The sequence below is a fragment of the Topomyia yanbarensis genome, chromosome 1 (genome assembly GCF_030247195.1).
Source record: "Topomyia yanbarensis strain Yona2022 chromosome 1, ASM3024719v1, whole genome shotgun sequence".
Classification (NCBI taxonomy): domain Eukaryota; kingdom Metazoa; phylum Arthropoda; class Insecta; order Diptera; family Culicidae; genus Topomyia; species Topomyia yanbarensis.
Genome location: NC_080670.1, coordinates 211,076,583 through 211,093,273, shown reverse-complemented (window position 1 = coordinate 211,093,273; position 16,691 = coordinate 211,076,583). Strand labels below are relative to the sequence as shown.

At 37.5% G+C, this 16,691-nt stretch overlaps 1 protein-coding gene across 5 annotated transcripts in view; it reads left to right on the top strand.

The window, feature by feature from the left end:
• LOC131691114 (eye-specific diacylglycerol kinase) overlaps nt 1–16,691 on the top strand; it is a 256,899-nt gene that overhangs the window by 162,461 nt on the left and 77,747 nt on the right. For 4 of the 5 annotated variants that reach the window (XM_058977302.1, XM_058977326.1, XM_058977300.1 and 1 more), the window contains one exon: nt 109–129. The exons of the other annotated variant lie outside the window; for it this stretch is intronic. In XM_058977302.1, the coding sequence (XP_058833285.1) occupies nt 109–129 (21 nt within the window). The remainder of the gene's footprint in view (nt 1–108; nt 130–16,691) is intronic. 5 annotated transcript variants of the gene reach the window in all.

Genomic DNA, 16,691 nt, shown 5'->3' with positions numbered 1-16,691 from the left:
TTCTTCTTCACCCCACAAACGAAGTCAAGTTTCATTTCGCCCCTGCAAATCAAATTATTTCACTTCGTTTAATGTTGTTGATTTTCCTTCTTTCTCTTTTATTTTCAGATTTTTTTCACTGTTTTCACCGTGAGCAATCATGATCCAAGTTGTTAGGCTCTTCTTATATATATTTCATTTTGCTTCGTTGAGCAGATTTAATTACTATGCGGCGCGGCCGTCGCTGCCCTACCACCAAAAAACCGGAAGTGAACCTATTTCTAATGATTTTTTTTCTTTTTCTCTTTTTTTTCTGTTGCTGCTACTGATGCTGCTACTGCCGAAATTTTGATTTCAGGTGAGTACCGATATTGTTCACAGTGCGAAGAGCGTAAGTTCTGGCTGTTTTATTCATTGCAACAGGTATTAGCTAGTAGCAGCTAGCATCCTTTTCCGTAGGATCGGACGAGCTTCAACTAGCACGGGGTTCCAACCAAGAGAAACCACTATTTTATCTTGTTTTATAACTAAAAGCTTTTAAGCTGACTTCGGCTTCCGTTTTGCTCGCCCTCCACGACGGGCTGAAGCTAAAGCCAAATAGGTTAGGAGGTGTTTGCTGATGTAGCCGCTTATCGGTTCCATCAGTCAGCTCATTTTGGCACCCTATTCTTGGGAAGCGGTAGTCTTCTAGCCAACCGGTGGATAAGTAAGAAATATCTTGCCCTTTTCCTCTTGTGGTGATGGTGGGTGGAATGAGCTTCATTGCGTTTGTAACGATGGGTAAAATGGCATTTGTTGTCAAAGTGGTTAGATACAACTTAGGGGTATGCTGTTCAGGGGGTGTAGTGAGTGTAAGAAGAGGGGCTAAATTGAAGAGGGTGAAGGTAGCTGGCTGTTAATCACATTGTGTGCCACATTAGGACGGAAAATGTTACCCAATATTGTAGAATATAAGAGGTGGAAATTGTTCTAATAAAAAAATTTATGTTGGGCAAGCCATCTGTAGATGCAGTCAAAAAATGCCTTATGTCCTGTTTTCCAACAAAAAATCGAAACGGATTTTTTCAACTTTTCTTTTGTTCTGGTGTATTTATTTCTTGCTATTATGGAATGATTCCTTTCCACAGTGACGATCTTTCAGACAGTGTGTGTAAGGCGCCGGAAGGGGTCTGGTAGCTATTTGAATGCACCTTTCGTTAATGGATTGTACAACCGACAACTCACACATCCGAGAAAGTAAATTTCTATCGGAAAGAGCAGGAAATATTTGAAACAGAGTGAAAAATTAATTCTATTCTTTTTTATTTTATTCTAAATTTTTCCCGAATTTTTCGAACATTTCGCCAAATAATCAACGTCATGGCAGGTCTAATGGTGAGCGGTCTACTTTTCGACACGAATTCAACCGACCCCTGGATGGTCCAATTCCGGATAAAAAAAATAATGCCGTCGATATTTCGCATAATCTGACGTGCAAAACAGATTGCTCGCTGCAAGTTCTTTACGAAGAAGTATTGTATCTACGTACCCGCTAGGGAGGTAGAGATTTATGGGGTAGTATCAGAAATCGGCCTTACCTTCCACTATTTTTCATTTTGTTCCAAATATTTCCCATTTCTTCCGATAAATTTTGCAAAACAAGTGCACTAGAGGACATTTTTAAGGTTTTTTGGTCGATTTGGCCACACACCAGGATATTCTGTGTTTTATAATCCGTCAAAAAGGATATTTTTCGACCGGTTTTAAAACTCACCTTGCGGCATGTCAAACTTCATGATTTTACAAAACAAGTGCACTGGAGGACATTTTGGGGTTTAGGATGACCAAACCCCAGGGTATTCCAGAAACCTGATTCCTCCGGCAAAGAGGGTACTTTTGAACCGGTTATAAAACCCTTCTTGCGGCATGTTAAACCTCATGATTCTGCAAATCAAGTACAGTGGAGGATATTTTGAGTTTTTTTGGTTGAATTGGACACACCCAGGGTATTCCGGGATCCTGGTTCCTCCGCTAAAAAATGCATTTTTCGACAGGTTATAATACCCGTCTTGATGTAAGTAAAATGTCATGATTTTGCAAAAAACTGGAGGACATTTTGGGAGTTTTTGGTAGAATATGGTCACAACCTAGGGTGTTCCGGAAACTGGGTTCCTCCGGCAAAGAGGACACTTTTCAAGCAGTTATAATTTCCGTCTTGCGACATGTAAAATTTCAAGATTATGCAAAACAAGTACAGAGGAGGACGATTTGTGGGTTTTTGATCAAATTGGCTACACCCCAGGGTATTTCGGGAACCTGGTTCCTCCGTTTGTATTAGATTTACCGCAGGAATCAGGTTCCCGGAATACCCTGGAGTTTGGCCATTTCCACCAAAAACCTTCAGAATGGTTTCCAATACATTTGTTTTACAAAATCATAAAGTTTTATGTGTCGCAAGACGGGTTTGAAAACCGGTATTAACGTTCTTCGTTTTTCGGAAAGGGAGGTAACCCCAGTACTCCCAACAATATATGCGGAGCTACGGTCATTTCCGGAAAGATGGTCTTGGTTCCTAAAACTAGACAAATTTTGTAATCGTTTCTAAAAAACCGCAACAAGTTTGGTTAGAACGCGGCTGAGTACCATTATTTTGAAATTTAATATTTTTAATGAAATGGGGGTTGGGGTTAACGACGAGCGGCCTTCTTTTCGACACAAACTATATCCATCGAATTCAACTGACCCCGACAGTCAAAAATAAATCATTTCACATCATCGATATTTCGCATGGTCTGGCTAAACTGAACTCGACCGTGTCCGATTAAATCGGAGTATCTTTTAGCGACCTAGAACAAGCAAACCAGATTGTTCACTGCAAGCTCTTTACAAAGAAGTATTGTATCCACGTACCCACCAGGGAAGTAGAGATTGATGGAGTAGTAATCGAAATAGGCCTTACTGGTGAAGTAAGTGTGGGGTTGGCTTTTTCACAAACTCTTCACCTAAGTCAGTGAAAATTCTGCCTTGCCAGCAGTTGCGTTCATCAAAAAGCGTAGAGAACAATGAAACAACTTAGTCTTCATAACCATATTTCTCGTGACTTTTGTTGGGTTTACTTTTCCGAAATGTGTCCTTTTAGACCACATTCGTCTACTTGGTCGCGTTTCTGTGCCACGGGTCATGAACTGGCTTCGTTGCAAAAAATTGGGCCATACAGCTACCCATTGTAGCAACTAGCCACGATGTGTGCATGATTCTTGCGCTAGGAATGCTGAAAAGTGTCCTTACTGTGGTAAGATGTCACATGATCTCCTGAAATGGTTTTTTTAGAGAAATCCCACCGCCTTGACTAAATTCTACGCCTTGACTAATTTCTACGCTTTCTTATTCACTAATGAACCCAAATCTGACGAGCTCATTGAAGGAACATCATGTAGTGTGCATATAAGCTCTCATAAGAGGAAAATCATTTCCTCACCTAATTCTCCAAGTAAAGGCCCGGGAATGTACCTTGAAGGGTTACCGAATAGGAGTTACAAAAATGTAGCAAAGTAGGCACTTCTTGGAACACCTAAAACCCGAAGTGTCCCTTAACTTCAGCCAGAGATTCAACTTATTGCTGGATAAATAAAATTTCAGACGAAACGTTATTTGAAAGAGTTACTCGTCCGCTATATCCATAAGTATCGAATCAAAACAAGAACTTCCTCCGGAGGAAGAGTAGGAATTTCTGGTTGGCTTGATTCTTGATACCAGTACCCAGTACGAACACCCGCGGACGATATTCCACCCCATGTTGGAATAATGACTACTCATGCTATACACGATGAAGAGTCCTCCGCTTAGTAGAATTTTTTGGATGTTCGAAACACAAAAACAAAAGCTTGATTACTAACACCGGTTCGTTGAAGGGTCAACGCAAGGATCATCGATGAGCTCTCTTTGGGACCTGGCCAGACGTATGCGTAACTAATGCAGTATTAACGAAAGCGTGGAATGCTCAAATCGCTAGATACAGATAACTCGAACGAATCATCGCTCCGTGGTCAGACTGAATCAAATTTATTTTATTGCAAATTCTCTCTGACTGCGAAAAGTTGCTTGCAGAGTTTATTCAATAAGCTCCTTGAAGATAACATTGTTCCCCATGATTGTAAACAAATGAAGGTCGTCGTCCTTCCAAAACTAGGAAAACACCTCCGATCACAACTCGTATCGGCCGATTGCGGTGCTGCCCTGTATACAGAGGTTATTCGAGAAAATTATCTCAGTCCGTCTCAACAATTGAGTAAAAGCAAATGGCTTCCTGCCAGATATACAACCTGGCGTCCGCAAAGGCAAAAGGAAGAACCTGTGCTAGCAAAGTGCAAATGTCAGCAATTTTCTTGGATATAAAGGAGGCCTTTGACTGAGTTTTCATTCATGTTCCACAGCGATTGAAAAACTTCGCGATTTAGCTTCATGATGCCGTAACGTAAAATCTGTAGCGAAGGGGGCTTAGCAATGACCCCTGGAGTAGAGGTCATATCTAAGCCCCCTTCGCTACAGATTTTACGTGAATGACATCGATGAATGTCTTGAGAATTTGAGCACGCTAAGGCAGCTCGAAGTCTCTGTCATTGAACCCAAATACTTCAAGTTCTATGGAAGCCCTCCGTTCGATAAAGTATGGGAAGCACTCTCCGTATTTTCTGGGATAAATAAGGGAACTCTGGAGGGTTTTAATTGGAAAACCATACTAGTTTATCTTAGTTTGGGCCCCGTTTCATTATTCCATTTCGGGAAATAAAAAGGCGGATGCTAGATGGTGATATTTATGAAAAATCAATTAGTTTCAATAAATCTTTCAGTATATCTCGTCTTCTCTAGTTGGCAAGTCTCATGCAGGATTGGAGGCTCAGAAAGGTGGCTATGTTCAATGATCCCCTAAGTATCATGACGAAATCCTTGTTCATGGAGATGCGTGACTACATTCGTATGTTGTCCCTTCTACTTGCAAATTACTACATGTTGGATGAGCATACCCATCGTATTAGGCTAGTGGAGAGCGGTTTCTGCACTTTTGGCGATGGCTATCACGACATCGAACATGTGGTCTGGTCGTGCGCAGAGTATTGCGGTGCCATATCTTAGCTAGATGATTCCCTTCGGGTGCGAGGTTGTCCATTCAACGTTCCGGTTCGGAATATGCTGGCAATTCATGATCTTCCCAATATATCCCTCATTCATCTATTTTTAAATACGGTAAATATAGACCGGCGTTCCAGTTCATGATGTCAAGTCAGTGATCTTCCGTTCGCCATAAAGCTGTACGTTTTGCTCTTCTTCTCCCTATCATTGTTGTCCACTCTTTTCCCTGTTCCGGAAACGGCATCTGATACTAATTCTAGTCACTAATTGCCGCCCTTAATATTATTAAAATCAAATTAGTGTATTTTGTGTATCGATCTATATTCCTAGTTATAAGAAAACCTAAAATTGATTCCCTTAGAATGTTAACAAGTAATTTCAAATCTCAAATAATTTTAAACTAAAATTTCCCCTTTTTTCAAGTAAAACACTTTCTAAAATTGTTCTATCTAGTATTAAGGAATTTCAAATGCGAACAGAAATAATTGGCACCGTCAAGCTAAAGCAAACATGGCGTATCCAGAAAAAAACGATATGAAAAAATAACTTCAGAAAGCGACCAGCCCTCCTAAAAATATCGTCATGATTAGTCATGAATTCAAAATAACTATGCTAAACACATCCTGAAACACTCTTGTACGGCTGAAGTAAATTGAGATGTGCCGCTCATATGTATTGATTTGAGTAAGCTTGAATTTTTCGCTTCATGCTTAATTTTGGAACCGTAAACTCATGCCTCGTGCCTCATGCCTCGTGCGTGCATTCTTGCTTCATTTCGGAGCTCACAACTCTCGATATCTGTACTGTCACAGTAACTCTGGCTGTCGCTAACATAGGTAAAAAGTGTATATATTCGGCATATCTGCCGCATAACGAATCAACATCACCTTCTGATGATTCCAAAAGCTTTGTATCATATAGTAGCAGCTTCATTATGGACAGTGATGCCAATGCTCGATGATGTACATTTAGGGCAGGTCAGACATCAACCTGAGAGGCTCTAAACTGATGAAGCACGAAAGTAGTGCAAATCTGCATATTTTGTAAGTAGGAAACCGACCAACTTTTGCGAGGTCTGGGAGAAAGGAGGTGTTAGACATAACACTTGGCTCGGAAAGAATTTCGTCTGAGCTGGGGAAATTGCAGGTTTCAAATGAAACTGAACTATTTCTCGAGCATCTCGATGTAACATACCGTAATCCTAAATCTACAAACTGGGCCCTTTTTTGGAAAAAGTTGGCGATCAAATTTTAGGGATATTTTCCGACAATTAGTCAACTAGAGGACTTGAATGGCATTGTGGATACGACAGCTTACGAAAAAGCTTGTCTTCTTCATACTGTTAAATTGATTAGGGGAACTCCTCGGTAGAGGGATGAGTTTGAAAGAATGAAGAAGGAATGAGCTTAGAATCGCCGTCAGCGTGATAATTTCAGGGCTTTCTGGTCAGCTCGTAGTGCATATAAGATATGTTTTACATCTACAGAGCGGGCTGGCTGGCAAAACGTATGTCTCTAGTCTGAACGAGGCTAGAAGGTTAATTAAAATTCTCACCAAATCTATGTATTTTTAAATGAACTTCTTAAATGGCGCTTATGTGACGAACGAACAGAATGGTCTCAATTGTGCTTTCGACACACACTTGCTGCAAAAAGGAAAAAAAACTGTTAGATTTATATCCATAGAAGAGCGGTCGCGCCAAGGACTTAAGGCCTATCAGCTTAGTTATTTTCAGTTATATTTCGGCTTTCAGTTTGGAGAGAATCTAACAACGGTTGATATACTTACTATCCGACGTTTCGGCTACACATATTGTGCCTTTTTCGAGGAATTAAATTGGTTATCGCGGTAACCAACGTAATTCCCTGAAAAAGGTGCATTATATGTCGCAGAAACGTCGGATAAATAGTATATCGATAGTATATCGACCGTCGTTACATTTTCTCCGGACCGAAAATCGAAATATAACCTATGTACTCTATAACTAATTATGTACTTTTCTTCAAGAAGTTTTAGTACGAGTAATCGATCACCATATCAGGAACATGAGCTTAGCTGAATATCCATTGCACAAAATACAACATGCATATCAGCGTTGGAAATTCACGATCACTTTGCTTCACGATGTTGAAAAGGTCTCGCTCCATCAATCCTACTTGGGTGTATTTCAAGATATTGAGGCTTCTTTTGACAATATGTTCTTGCAGTCTATTCTGGGAGCGACGCGTGGTCATGGAGTATCTGCATTTATTACGGATTGGATAAACGCAATGCTTAGTAACCGCATTCATTGCTCGTCGCTGAGACAGGCAGAGATAAGGAAGTTGAGTATTTGCGGTTGTTTTTAGGGTGACGTTCTGTCATTTTTGCTATGGAGCCTGGTTGCCGACGGTTTGTTGAAGAATCTCAATGAGCTTGGATTTTCGACATACGAACTTTCGGGATAACTTGGGGTCTTAATGGATTCATACGACAAATGTACGTTCAATACTGTCATATGGATGTCTTGGGTGTTGGCAGAAGAGAGACGATCCAGTCCAAGCCCAACCACCTGTAAAGAATGGCGTTCATCGTATTAACTGGCGCATCGACGGCAACTCCGACAGCGGTTCTTGAGTCTCTTCTAAATATTAAACCTCTATATATAGACCTCAAATAAAAAACACTATTATGTGCATATAGGCTGCAGGTTACTGATCTTCGGAACATTGATCATGTTGATCTTACTATCAGTCATGCACGGCTGTGGTCACAAATGGTTGCATGGGGTGAGGAAATTCGTGCTCCTAGCGATATTATACTAGTTTCCCTTACGGAACATTTGATGTGAGGATACTCTCTAGAGAGAAGTGGTTGTTACACTGATGGCTCTCAGATGGTTTCTACTGTCGTGAAATGATATTTGAACAGTCTCACTCGCTAGTATCTACTGTACTGTATGCCAAGCAGAAATCTCCGCCATTATATTCCGGGTCCTTGAACAGAGCTTTGGTTGGTTAATGGTTTGCGCCTTTAAGGGTTAACTAAACCACTGTTTGTTTTTGTGCTGTCATTTTTACCACCCTTCCAATTCTACTTCCTCGCTCATCGGTAAAGCATAAATCTTCAACTACATACGGGGAACGTGCCATTTGAGCTAATATATTCTGATTCCTGTTTCCGGGAAAGTCGAATGATGAATATGAGCCTACCCTACTCCATCATTCCTATTTCTTGGCCAAAGCACTCTTTATTCACAAACAACACCATGTAACTATGAAGGTGCGATAACCACATGCTCATTGTGTCAGCTATTTTCTAACTGCTTACTAAGTGAAGGTGATCTCAGTTGACTCTTGGATGTAAGCGGCCTTGTTTATTCGATATTGTCACTAGAAATAAATTGCCACATACCTACTCGTCTAGGCATTTCAATATATTTTTAACAGATAGCACATGTCTGATATTACGCAAAATACTTGTACTTGAAAAAATGTTGATACCAACAATAAGCTTCCCTATTTCACCATTCGAACATAATACCAACCTCGCTGTTTTCAGGCGAGTTCAATTTCCCAATCCGCATCGTGTAGTCAAGCGAAGAAAAACCAAATAATGGAATATTTTCTCTGTATGAAGCTCCGCAGCATGTTCTCGTTTTCCACCAGCCAGGACGGTGAACGAGGTGAAATACCTGCTTATGGCGACTAAGCGAAACTCTATTACCATTCGGTTGTCCCATTATGGTTTCCTGTTTAGCAGACCATACATGAAGAAAGGTGTCCACATACGCAATATGGATGTATTGAAGAATGATAAAGCAGTAATAGTTTACCAAAGCGGTTAAAATATATTTCAATTATTTTACAGAAAACTATTATTGCTTTCAAACAAAGAAAAAGTGGCCACCTCTATTTCCATCATCTTGTTCTCTTTAAAATCTAAACTAAAACGAAGCTTTCATTACCAGTTACTTTCACATTAAGAATCGACTCTGTAATTTTTCTGACAAATGCGTCATGTGTCATATTTTTTAGAATAAACTTTTTACATTTTACACCGTCTCACTCTACCTTCGCTGTATTTCCAAAGTAAAGAAATATTTACAATAGAGCAACTCCGACGATGCACTGATGCGCGCTGTAAGTGAAGCACAAACACATTCGCTCTCCTGACGTGTGTGCGTTCATGTGTTAAATTGAAGCTCGCTGCAAAAGCTCGGCTCCGATAAGGGGACGCTGACGATGCGTTCGCCGTGGTTCTTGCAATGCCAATTGTACTGACTGGCACCCGCGTATGCTGCTGCAACGACGATAAAAGGGCTCAGGCATAACCTACAAGCAAATATGAAAAATAGTAAGAGGTTTACACCTCCTCTTCTGAAACAATAGAAAATTTCAACGCTTCTGCTTCTTCGTAAATCCTTCACGCCTCGCCAAGGAAAGTTTCAATGGGGGGAAAAGGTCTGCGTTCCGTGGCTTTTCACTTTTTCCGCCGACATGAGTCCTGGCCCGACGTTAGCGTTCAATGATTTGAAAAATTATCGCCAGCAATTCGAACAATGTTCTTCAACCGTCTTTCCAGCGAACTTCCCTAACGTCAAAACAGCAAATTTCAGCAAGCTTCGTCTGAACCGTGCAGCAAGCCATGACGATCCGCGTTGCGGAGGTAGAAAATACTGTGACACCTTCCCCCTTCCACACGATCCCACCTTTTTGGTACCGCTTTCTGACGCTTGGGTTTTGTTAATTTTTGCACCCAGTCACGGATGTTTGATTGCATACTTCGAGGCGGACGGATGGCACGACATTATCAATGTTGGAGGGAAAATGAACATCTGCTAAAAAGTACGATGAATTTTTGTTCCGTTTGCTCTGAGAGTCAACGTGCGGCGGAGTGAGTGAATTGATGGGTGAGAAGCAAACAAAGAAAAAAAAATTAGCAACAACTTTAGAGTTTGTGAAGTTTGGCGTTTCTTGTTGTCAAATGATGTGCCAGAAGTGCGCTCTGGCGGAGCTTTCTTCGCTGGATGGTGAGATAGAATATGTTTGTATGTGTGTGTGTGGCTTAAAATTAAACGCAAATGTTTGCTTGGCTCGTTCGAGTTGATTTATGCGGGGAAATTTGTGATTAATGGGTGAGATTATTTCAGCTGATGCGTTATATCTGCCGGCAGAAATTTATTTAATTCGCGAATATTTATGATTGCTCGGTTAGGGTTTTATATCGTTGGAAGATCGTACTTTAAATTTGATGGATAAAATATGTAGATTCTCCCTCCTAATATAGTGAAGTATGAAGATTAGTTTGCTTTGTTCAAACATCTTACGATCATGCTTATAAACATGAACCTGTTTAGTCTAGTTTTTACTTGTCATCAATTTGCAGAAAATAACCATCAAAATTGATAGAATTGAAGTTGGCAATAATTCGTTCTTCTTGGGATTGAACGATTTTCTGATGATACCGGAAATGCACTTCACTGGAAAGGAAATAACGAAACGCGAAAAATGACAGTTATTGGCACCGGTTTGTCGACATGATAATGACATTAATGTCGCTGACTATTATTTGCAATTTTCTTAGCATGAAAGAACATTGCGAATGCGTCGAAGGGCATAACAATCTGTGAATCTGTGGGCTGTTCCATGACTGGTGCGATGACCGGTGGCCTTGAAAACTAAAACTTTCAGAAACATAACTCAGAAACAGAATCCAGAAACAGAATTTAGAATAAGAAACCAGAAAATTGAGAATCGAAAGTCGATTAACGAAAATCGTAAATCGAATATCCAAAATCTAAAATGAAAAATCGAATCAAAAATCGATTATCGTAAATGGAAAATCGAAAGCCGAATATCGAAAATCGATTTACGAAAATCAAAATCGACTAATGAAAATGGAAAATCGAACAACCTAATTTGAAAATAAAACATCGAGCATCGGAAACCGATTAACAAGAATTGAAAATCGTAAATCAACAATAGATACCGAAAATTGAAAACCGGAAAACGAGAATCGGCTAACGATAATTGAAAATCGAGCATCAAAAATCGAAAATTGGAAATCGAAATTCAAAAATCGATTAACGAATAAGGAAAATCGAAAAAGGAAAAGCGAAAATCGATTAACGAAAAACGAACATCGATTAACGAAAATTGAAAAACGTAAATAACAAGAATTGAAAATCGTAAATCAAAAATAGATACCGAAAATGGAAAATCGGAAAACGAGAATCGATTAACGAAAAATTGAAAATCGAGCATCAAAAATCGAAAATTGGAAATCGAAATTCAAAAATCGATTAACGAATAGCGAAAATCGAAAATGGAAAAGCGAAAGTCGATTTACGAAAAACGAACATCGATTAACGAAAATTGAAAAACGTAAATCGAACATCGAAACGTAAAAATCATGTATTAATAATCGAATTCGAAAATAGAAATTGAAAAAAACGAGAGTCGATTAACGAAAATCGAAAATTAAAAATCGAAATTGAAAATTCACGATCGAAAATGGAGAATCGTATAGCGGAAATCAAGAATTGATTAACGAATGGAAAATTAAAAATCGAAAATTGATTAACGAAAATTGAAAATCGTGAATCAAAAATGGAAAAGCGAAACTCGAGAATCGATTAACGAAAATTGGAAATCGAATATCGAAAATGGAAATTCGTAAATCGATATTCGAAAATGGAAAACCTAACATCGAGCATCAAAAACCGGAGGTTGATTAACGAAAACCGAAAATTAAAAATCGATCATCAAAAATCGAAATCGGCAATGGAAAATCAGAATTTGAGAATCAAAAATCGAAAATCGAAAATGGAAAAAAATGATTCGGAAATCAAAAATCATTTAACGAAAATCGAAAATTGAAAACCGAAATCCGAAATGAAAAATCGAAAAATGTGAATCGGATATCAAAAATCAATTAATGAAAATCCGATATGGAAAAGCGGAAATCGAGAATCGATTAACGAAAAGTGAAAATCGAACATCAAAAATGGAAAATCGAACATCAAAAAACAAAAACCTGAAATGGAAAATCGGGAATCGAAAATTGATTAACGAAAATTGAAAATGGAAAATCGAGCATCAAAAATCGATTGACGAAAATCGTAAATAAAAAATTGAAATTGTAAATCAAAAATAGAAATCGAGAAACGATTAACGAAAATTGAAAATCGTACATATAAAATCGAAAACCGAAAATGAAAAACCGGAAATCAAAAATTGAAAAATGTGTAAATCGACAATTGGAAATCAAAAATAAAAAATCGTTTACCAAAAATCGAAATCTAAAATAAAAATTGGAAAATAGGAAATCGAGAGTGATTAAAGAAAATTGAAAATTGAAATGGAATGTCGAAAATAGAAAAACGAATAGCGGAAATCAAGAATCGATTAACGAATTAAAAATTAAAAATCGAAAAACAAAAATCAAAAATTGGAAATCGATTAACGAAAATTGAAAATCGAAAATGGAAAAATGAAAATCGAGAATCGATGAACGAAAATTTGAAACCGAAAATGGAGAAACGAACATCAAAATTTGAAAATCGAAATTCGAGCATCAAGCATCGGAAATCGATCAACGAAAATTAAAAATCGTGAATCAAAAATCGAAATCGAAGCTGGAAACTCCGAAATTGAAAAACGTGAATCGAAATCCGAAATCGAAAATGGAAAAGTGGAAATCGAGAATCAATTGGCTAAAATTGAAAATCGAAAATGCAAAATCGAATATTAAAAATCGAAAGTGGAAAATCGAGAATCGATAATCAATTAACGAAAATGGAAAAGCGAACATCGAGCATGGAAAAGCGGAAATAGATTAACGAAAATTGTAAATCAAAAGTCGAAATCGAGAATGGACAATCGGAAATCGAGCATTGATTAACGAAAATTGGAAATCGAGCATTGAAAATGAAAAATCGAACATAGAAAACTGTTAATGGAAATTCGGAAATCGAGCATCAAGAAGCGGAAATCGATTAACGAAAAACGATAATTTTAATTCGTAAATTAAAAATCGAAGATAGAAAATCCGAAATTGAAAAACGTGAATCGAAAATGGAAATCCGAAATCGAAAATGGAAAAGCGGAAATTGAGAATCGCTTGGCCCAAATTAGAAATCGAACATGGATAATGAAAAATCGAACATCAAAAATCGAAAAATTATCGGAAAACGAATAACGAAAATTGAAAATCGTGAATCGAAAATAAAAAATCCAGCATCAAAAATGAAATGAAAATGAAAAATCGAAAATTGAAAAACGTGAATCGAAAATAGAAATAGGAAATCGTGAATCGATTGACAAAAATCGAAAATCTATCATCGAGAATCGAAAATCAATTAACAAAAATCAAAAATCGCACATCGAGCATGGAGAACCGGAAATCGATTAACGAAAATCGAAAAACGTAAATCAAAAATTAAAATCGAAATTCAGAATCGATTAACGAAAACCGAAAATCGAACATCAAAAATCGAAAGCCGAAACTGGAAAAACAAAAATCAAAAATTGAAAAACGTAAGTCGAAAATCGGAAACCAAAAATCGAAAATCAATTAACGAGAATCAAAATTGATAAGACAAAAATTGAAAATCTGGAATCAAGAATCGATAAATGAAAATTGAAAATCGATTAACGAGAGGCAAACATTGAATATCGAAAATCGTGAATTGAAAATCGAAAATTCAAAATTGAAAATCAAAAATTGAAAATCGGAAAACGATTAACGGAATTTGAAAATCGAAAATCGAAATCGACAATAGAAAAGCGGAAATCAAGAATTGATTAACGAAAATAGGAAATCGAACATCGAAATGGAAAATCGAAAATGAAAATTCGAGTATCAAAAATCGGAAATCGATCAACGAAAATCGAAACTTAGAAATCATAAAACAAAAAAAATAGAAATCTAAGATGGAAAATCCAAAATCGAGAATCGAAAATGAAAATTCAACATCACAAATGAAACGAAAATATAAAATCGGAAATTGAAAAACGTGAATCAAAAATAGAAAACAGAAAAGCGTAAATCGAAAATCGATTGACGAAAATCGAAAATGGAAAATCGAACATCAAAAATCGAAAACCGAAAATCGAGAATCGAAAATCAACGAAAATCAAAAATGGAAAATCGCGCTTCGAGCACGGAAAATCAAAAATCGATTAACGAAAATCGAAATTCGTAAATCAAAAATTGAAATTGAAAATGGAAAATTTAGAATCGATTACCGAAAATTTCAAACCGAACATCGAAAATCCAACATCGAAAACCGAACATGGGAAAACGAAAATCAAAAATTGAAAAACGTAAATCGGAAACTAAAAATCGAAAATCAATTAACGAGAATCAAAAATGGAAAGACGAAAATTGAAAATCGGAAATCAGGAATCGATTATCGAAAATCGATTAACGAGAATCGAATATCAAAAATCGTAAATTGAAAATCGTAAATCGAAAATTAAAAATTGAAAATCGGATGCAAAAATCGAAAATCAATTAACGAGAATCAAAAATGGAAAAACGAAAATCGAAAATGTAAAATTGAAAATCGGGAATCAAGAACCGATTATCGGAAATCGATTAACCAGAATCGAATATCGAAAATCGTAAATTAAAAATCGAAAATCGTAAATCGAAAATTAAATATTGAAAATCGAAAAACGAAAAACCAAAAACGAAAATCGTGAATTGAAGATAAGAAATCAAAAATTGAAAATGGATAATAGTGAATAGAAAATCAAGAATGGAAAAGCGAGAATAAAAATCTAACATTTTCACATTCAGATGTCTGAAATCTAAAACTAAAATCTAGTCTAGCTTGCACTTGTAACACGACACCTTACCGCCAAAACATTCCAACATCTCCAAACAGAATTGGTGGCATATTAAAAAGAAAAAAAACAGTTACTGGCACCAATTTGTCGAAATGTAATCGGGGAAAACATAGAAAATTGTTTTTTATTTGTCATTTTGGGACGTCTTTTGAAATACCATGCGTCTCAGATGACTTCACCAAGGATGCAAAATGCCTACCTTTTCTGCGGCTGTAATTTTTCTGCCTACATTCTCATTTCTCTCTTTGCGCTGCTGTCGTCCGCTAGTGCAGGACGTCCAGCGCTGTACGGCTGCCTGTGTGCAAAGCAGTAACATGACAAGAAACTACTGTTCCCAGTACAGCCACCAGACGCGAGCGGTACAGCTTCTCTTTCCTTATTTTACATTTTTTAATATTTTCAATCTTTTCAATATTTTTATTCAAAAATGACTACAATGAATGCGGCTCACTTACGCCACGGCTGGCATTACCGCTTTCGTGTGCGGGCCTCTCCCTTTGACTATGCAGAGAAAAATGTACAAAGCGAGAGAACAAACTTTACTACGCCACACTCTCACCGAGCAGTCGGAGTACAGCCGCAAAACAAAAATGTATTCTACTGCTGTACGGGAAAATGTACTCGGTTTGGTTACCGTTCTGGCAAGAGCTGTAGTGATGCGTCGCTGTAGCGGGCTGTACGGCTTGTGCAAATGTAAATATACCGAAAAAAATGTAGTTTATCGGTACCGTTGGCATCCCTGGACTTCACTGATATTAGACTTTGATGTCGCTGGTGCAGGTTGCAACTTTAATGAGCTATAGTGAGTTATGCAGTGGAGAATAATTGATTTTCTTAGCAAATATTGATTTTTGGTTGCACTTTTTGCACCTTGTTTTTTCTGTTATTCAGTAGACAGGCAGTCGTCACATATTAAGTTTTACCATTGGATCACATTGTGAAAATTAAGCACATCTTTCCTGAAATAATTTGAGCAATATTATGAATTTTTGCTCAAGTAATAAAAAAAATAATGCCTAGTCTGTAGCTACAGATTACTTGTTAAACAAGATATTTTTTGAGGAATTAAAAGTTTTAATCTAATAGAGCTTTCCGTTCGAAACTTTCGGGATGTTTAAATAGAATCCTGCACACAAAATACTTATTAACCCTTCACACGAACGACCGGTAACTTTTGTTGACAAATTCCGTAGACATATAAGAGAACGAATGACTCATTATCATTCCGGTGCGCGCCTGACGTCAACCGGTTGTTAACCGAATCAGACAGTGACAGTGGTAACCCTGACGCACTCTTCCAATTTAGGTGTACGCCACGAAACGAGTTTCAATTCACATATGTACATTCGTCGACATGATGACATCGTTCGTTTCCTTCCTACCATTCTATTCGCCATCAGTTGTATACTTTAATTCACAGTGCAACAAATGAGCAAATAAAGGAAAAAAAATACTCGCAAATTGCGCTCGATCTGCGAAAGCCAGAGTTCACTCCAAAAATGGCAATGGCAAGAATGACAACCACAACAAATAATAAAAGTTATCTACTCTATACAGGGTGCTTGTTTTGCTTCAGTAAAATTATTTTGATATTTATTTTATTTTTTTTAATTTGATTTTACAAATTTATGGTAATTAAGAAGAATCGAATATAATAAAAAAGCAACCCCGAACCAAACACCCTGTCAACGTACCCAAACGCATGTAGTGCCGCGTGATTCATCTAAACCGAAACTGTCTCCGCTCACAACCCGCGTAGCGAATTGG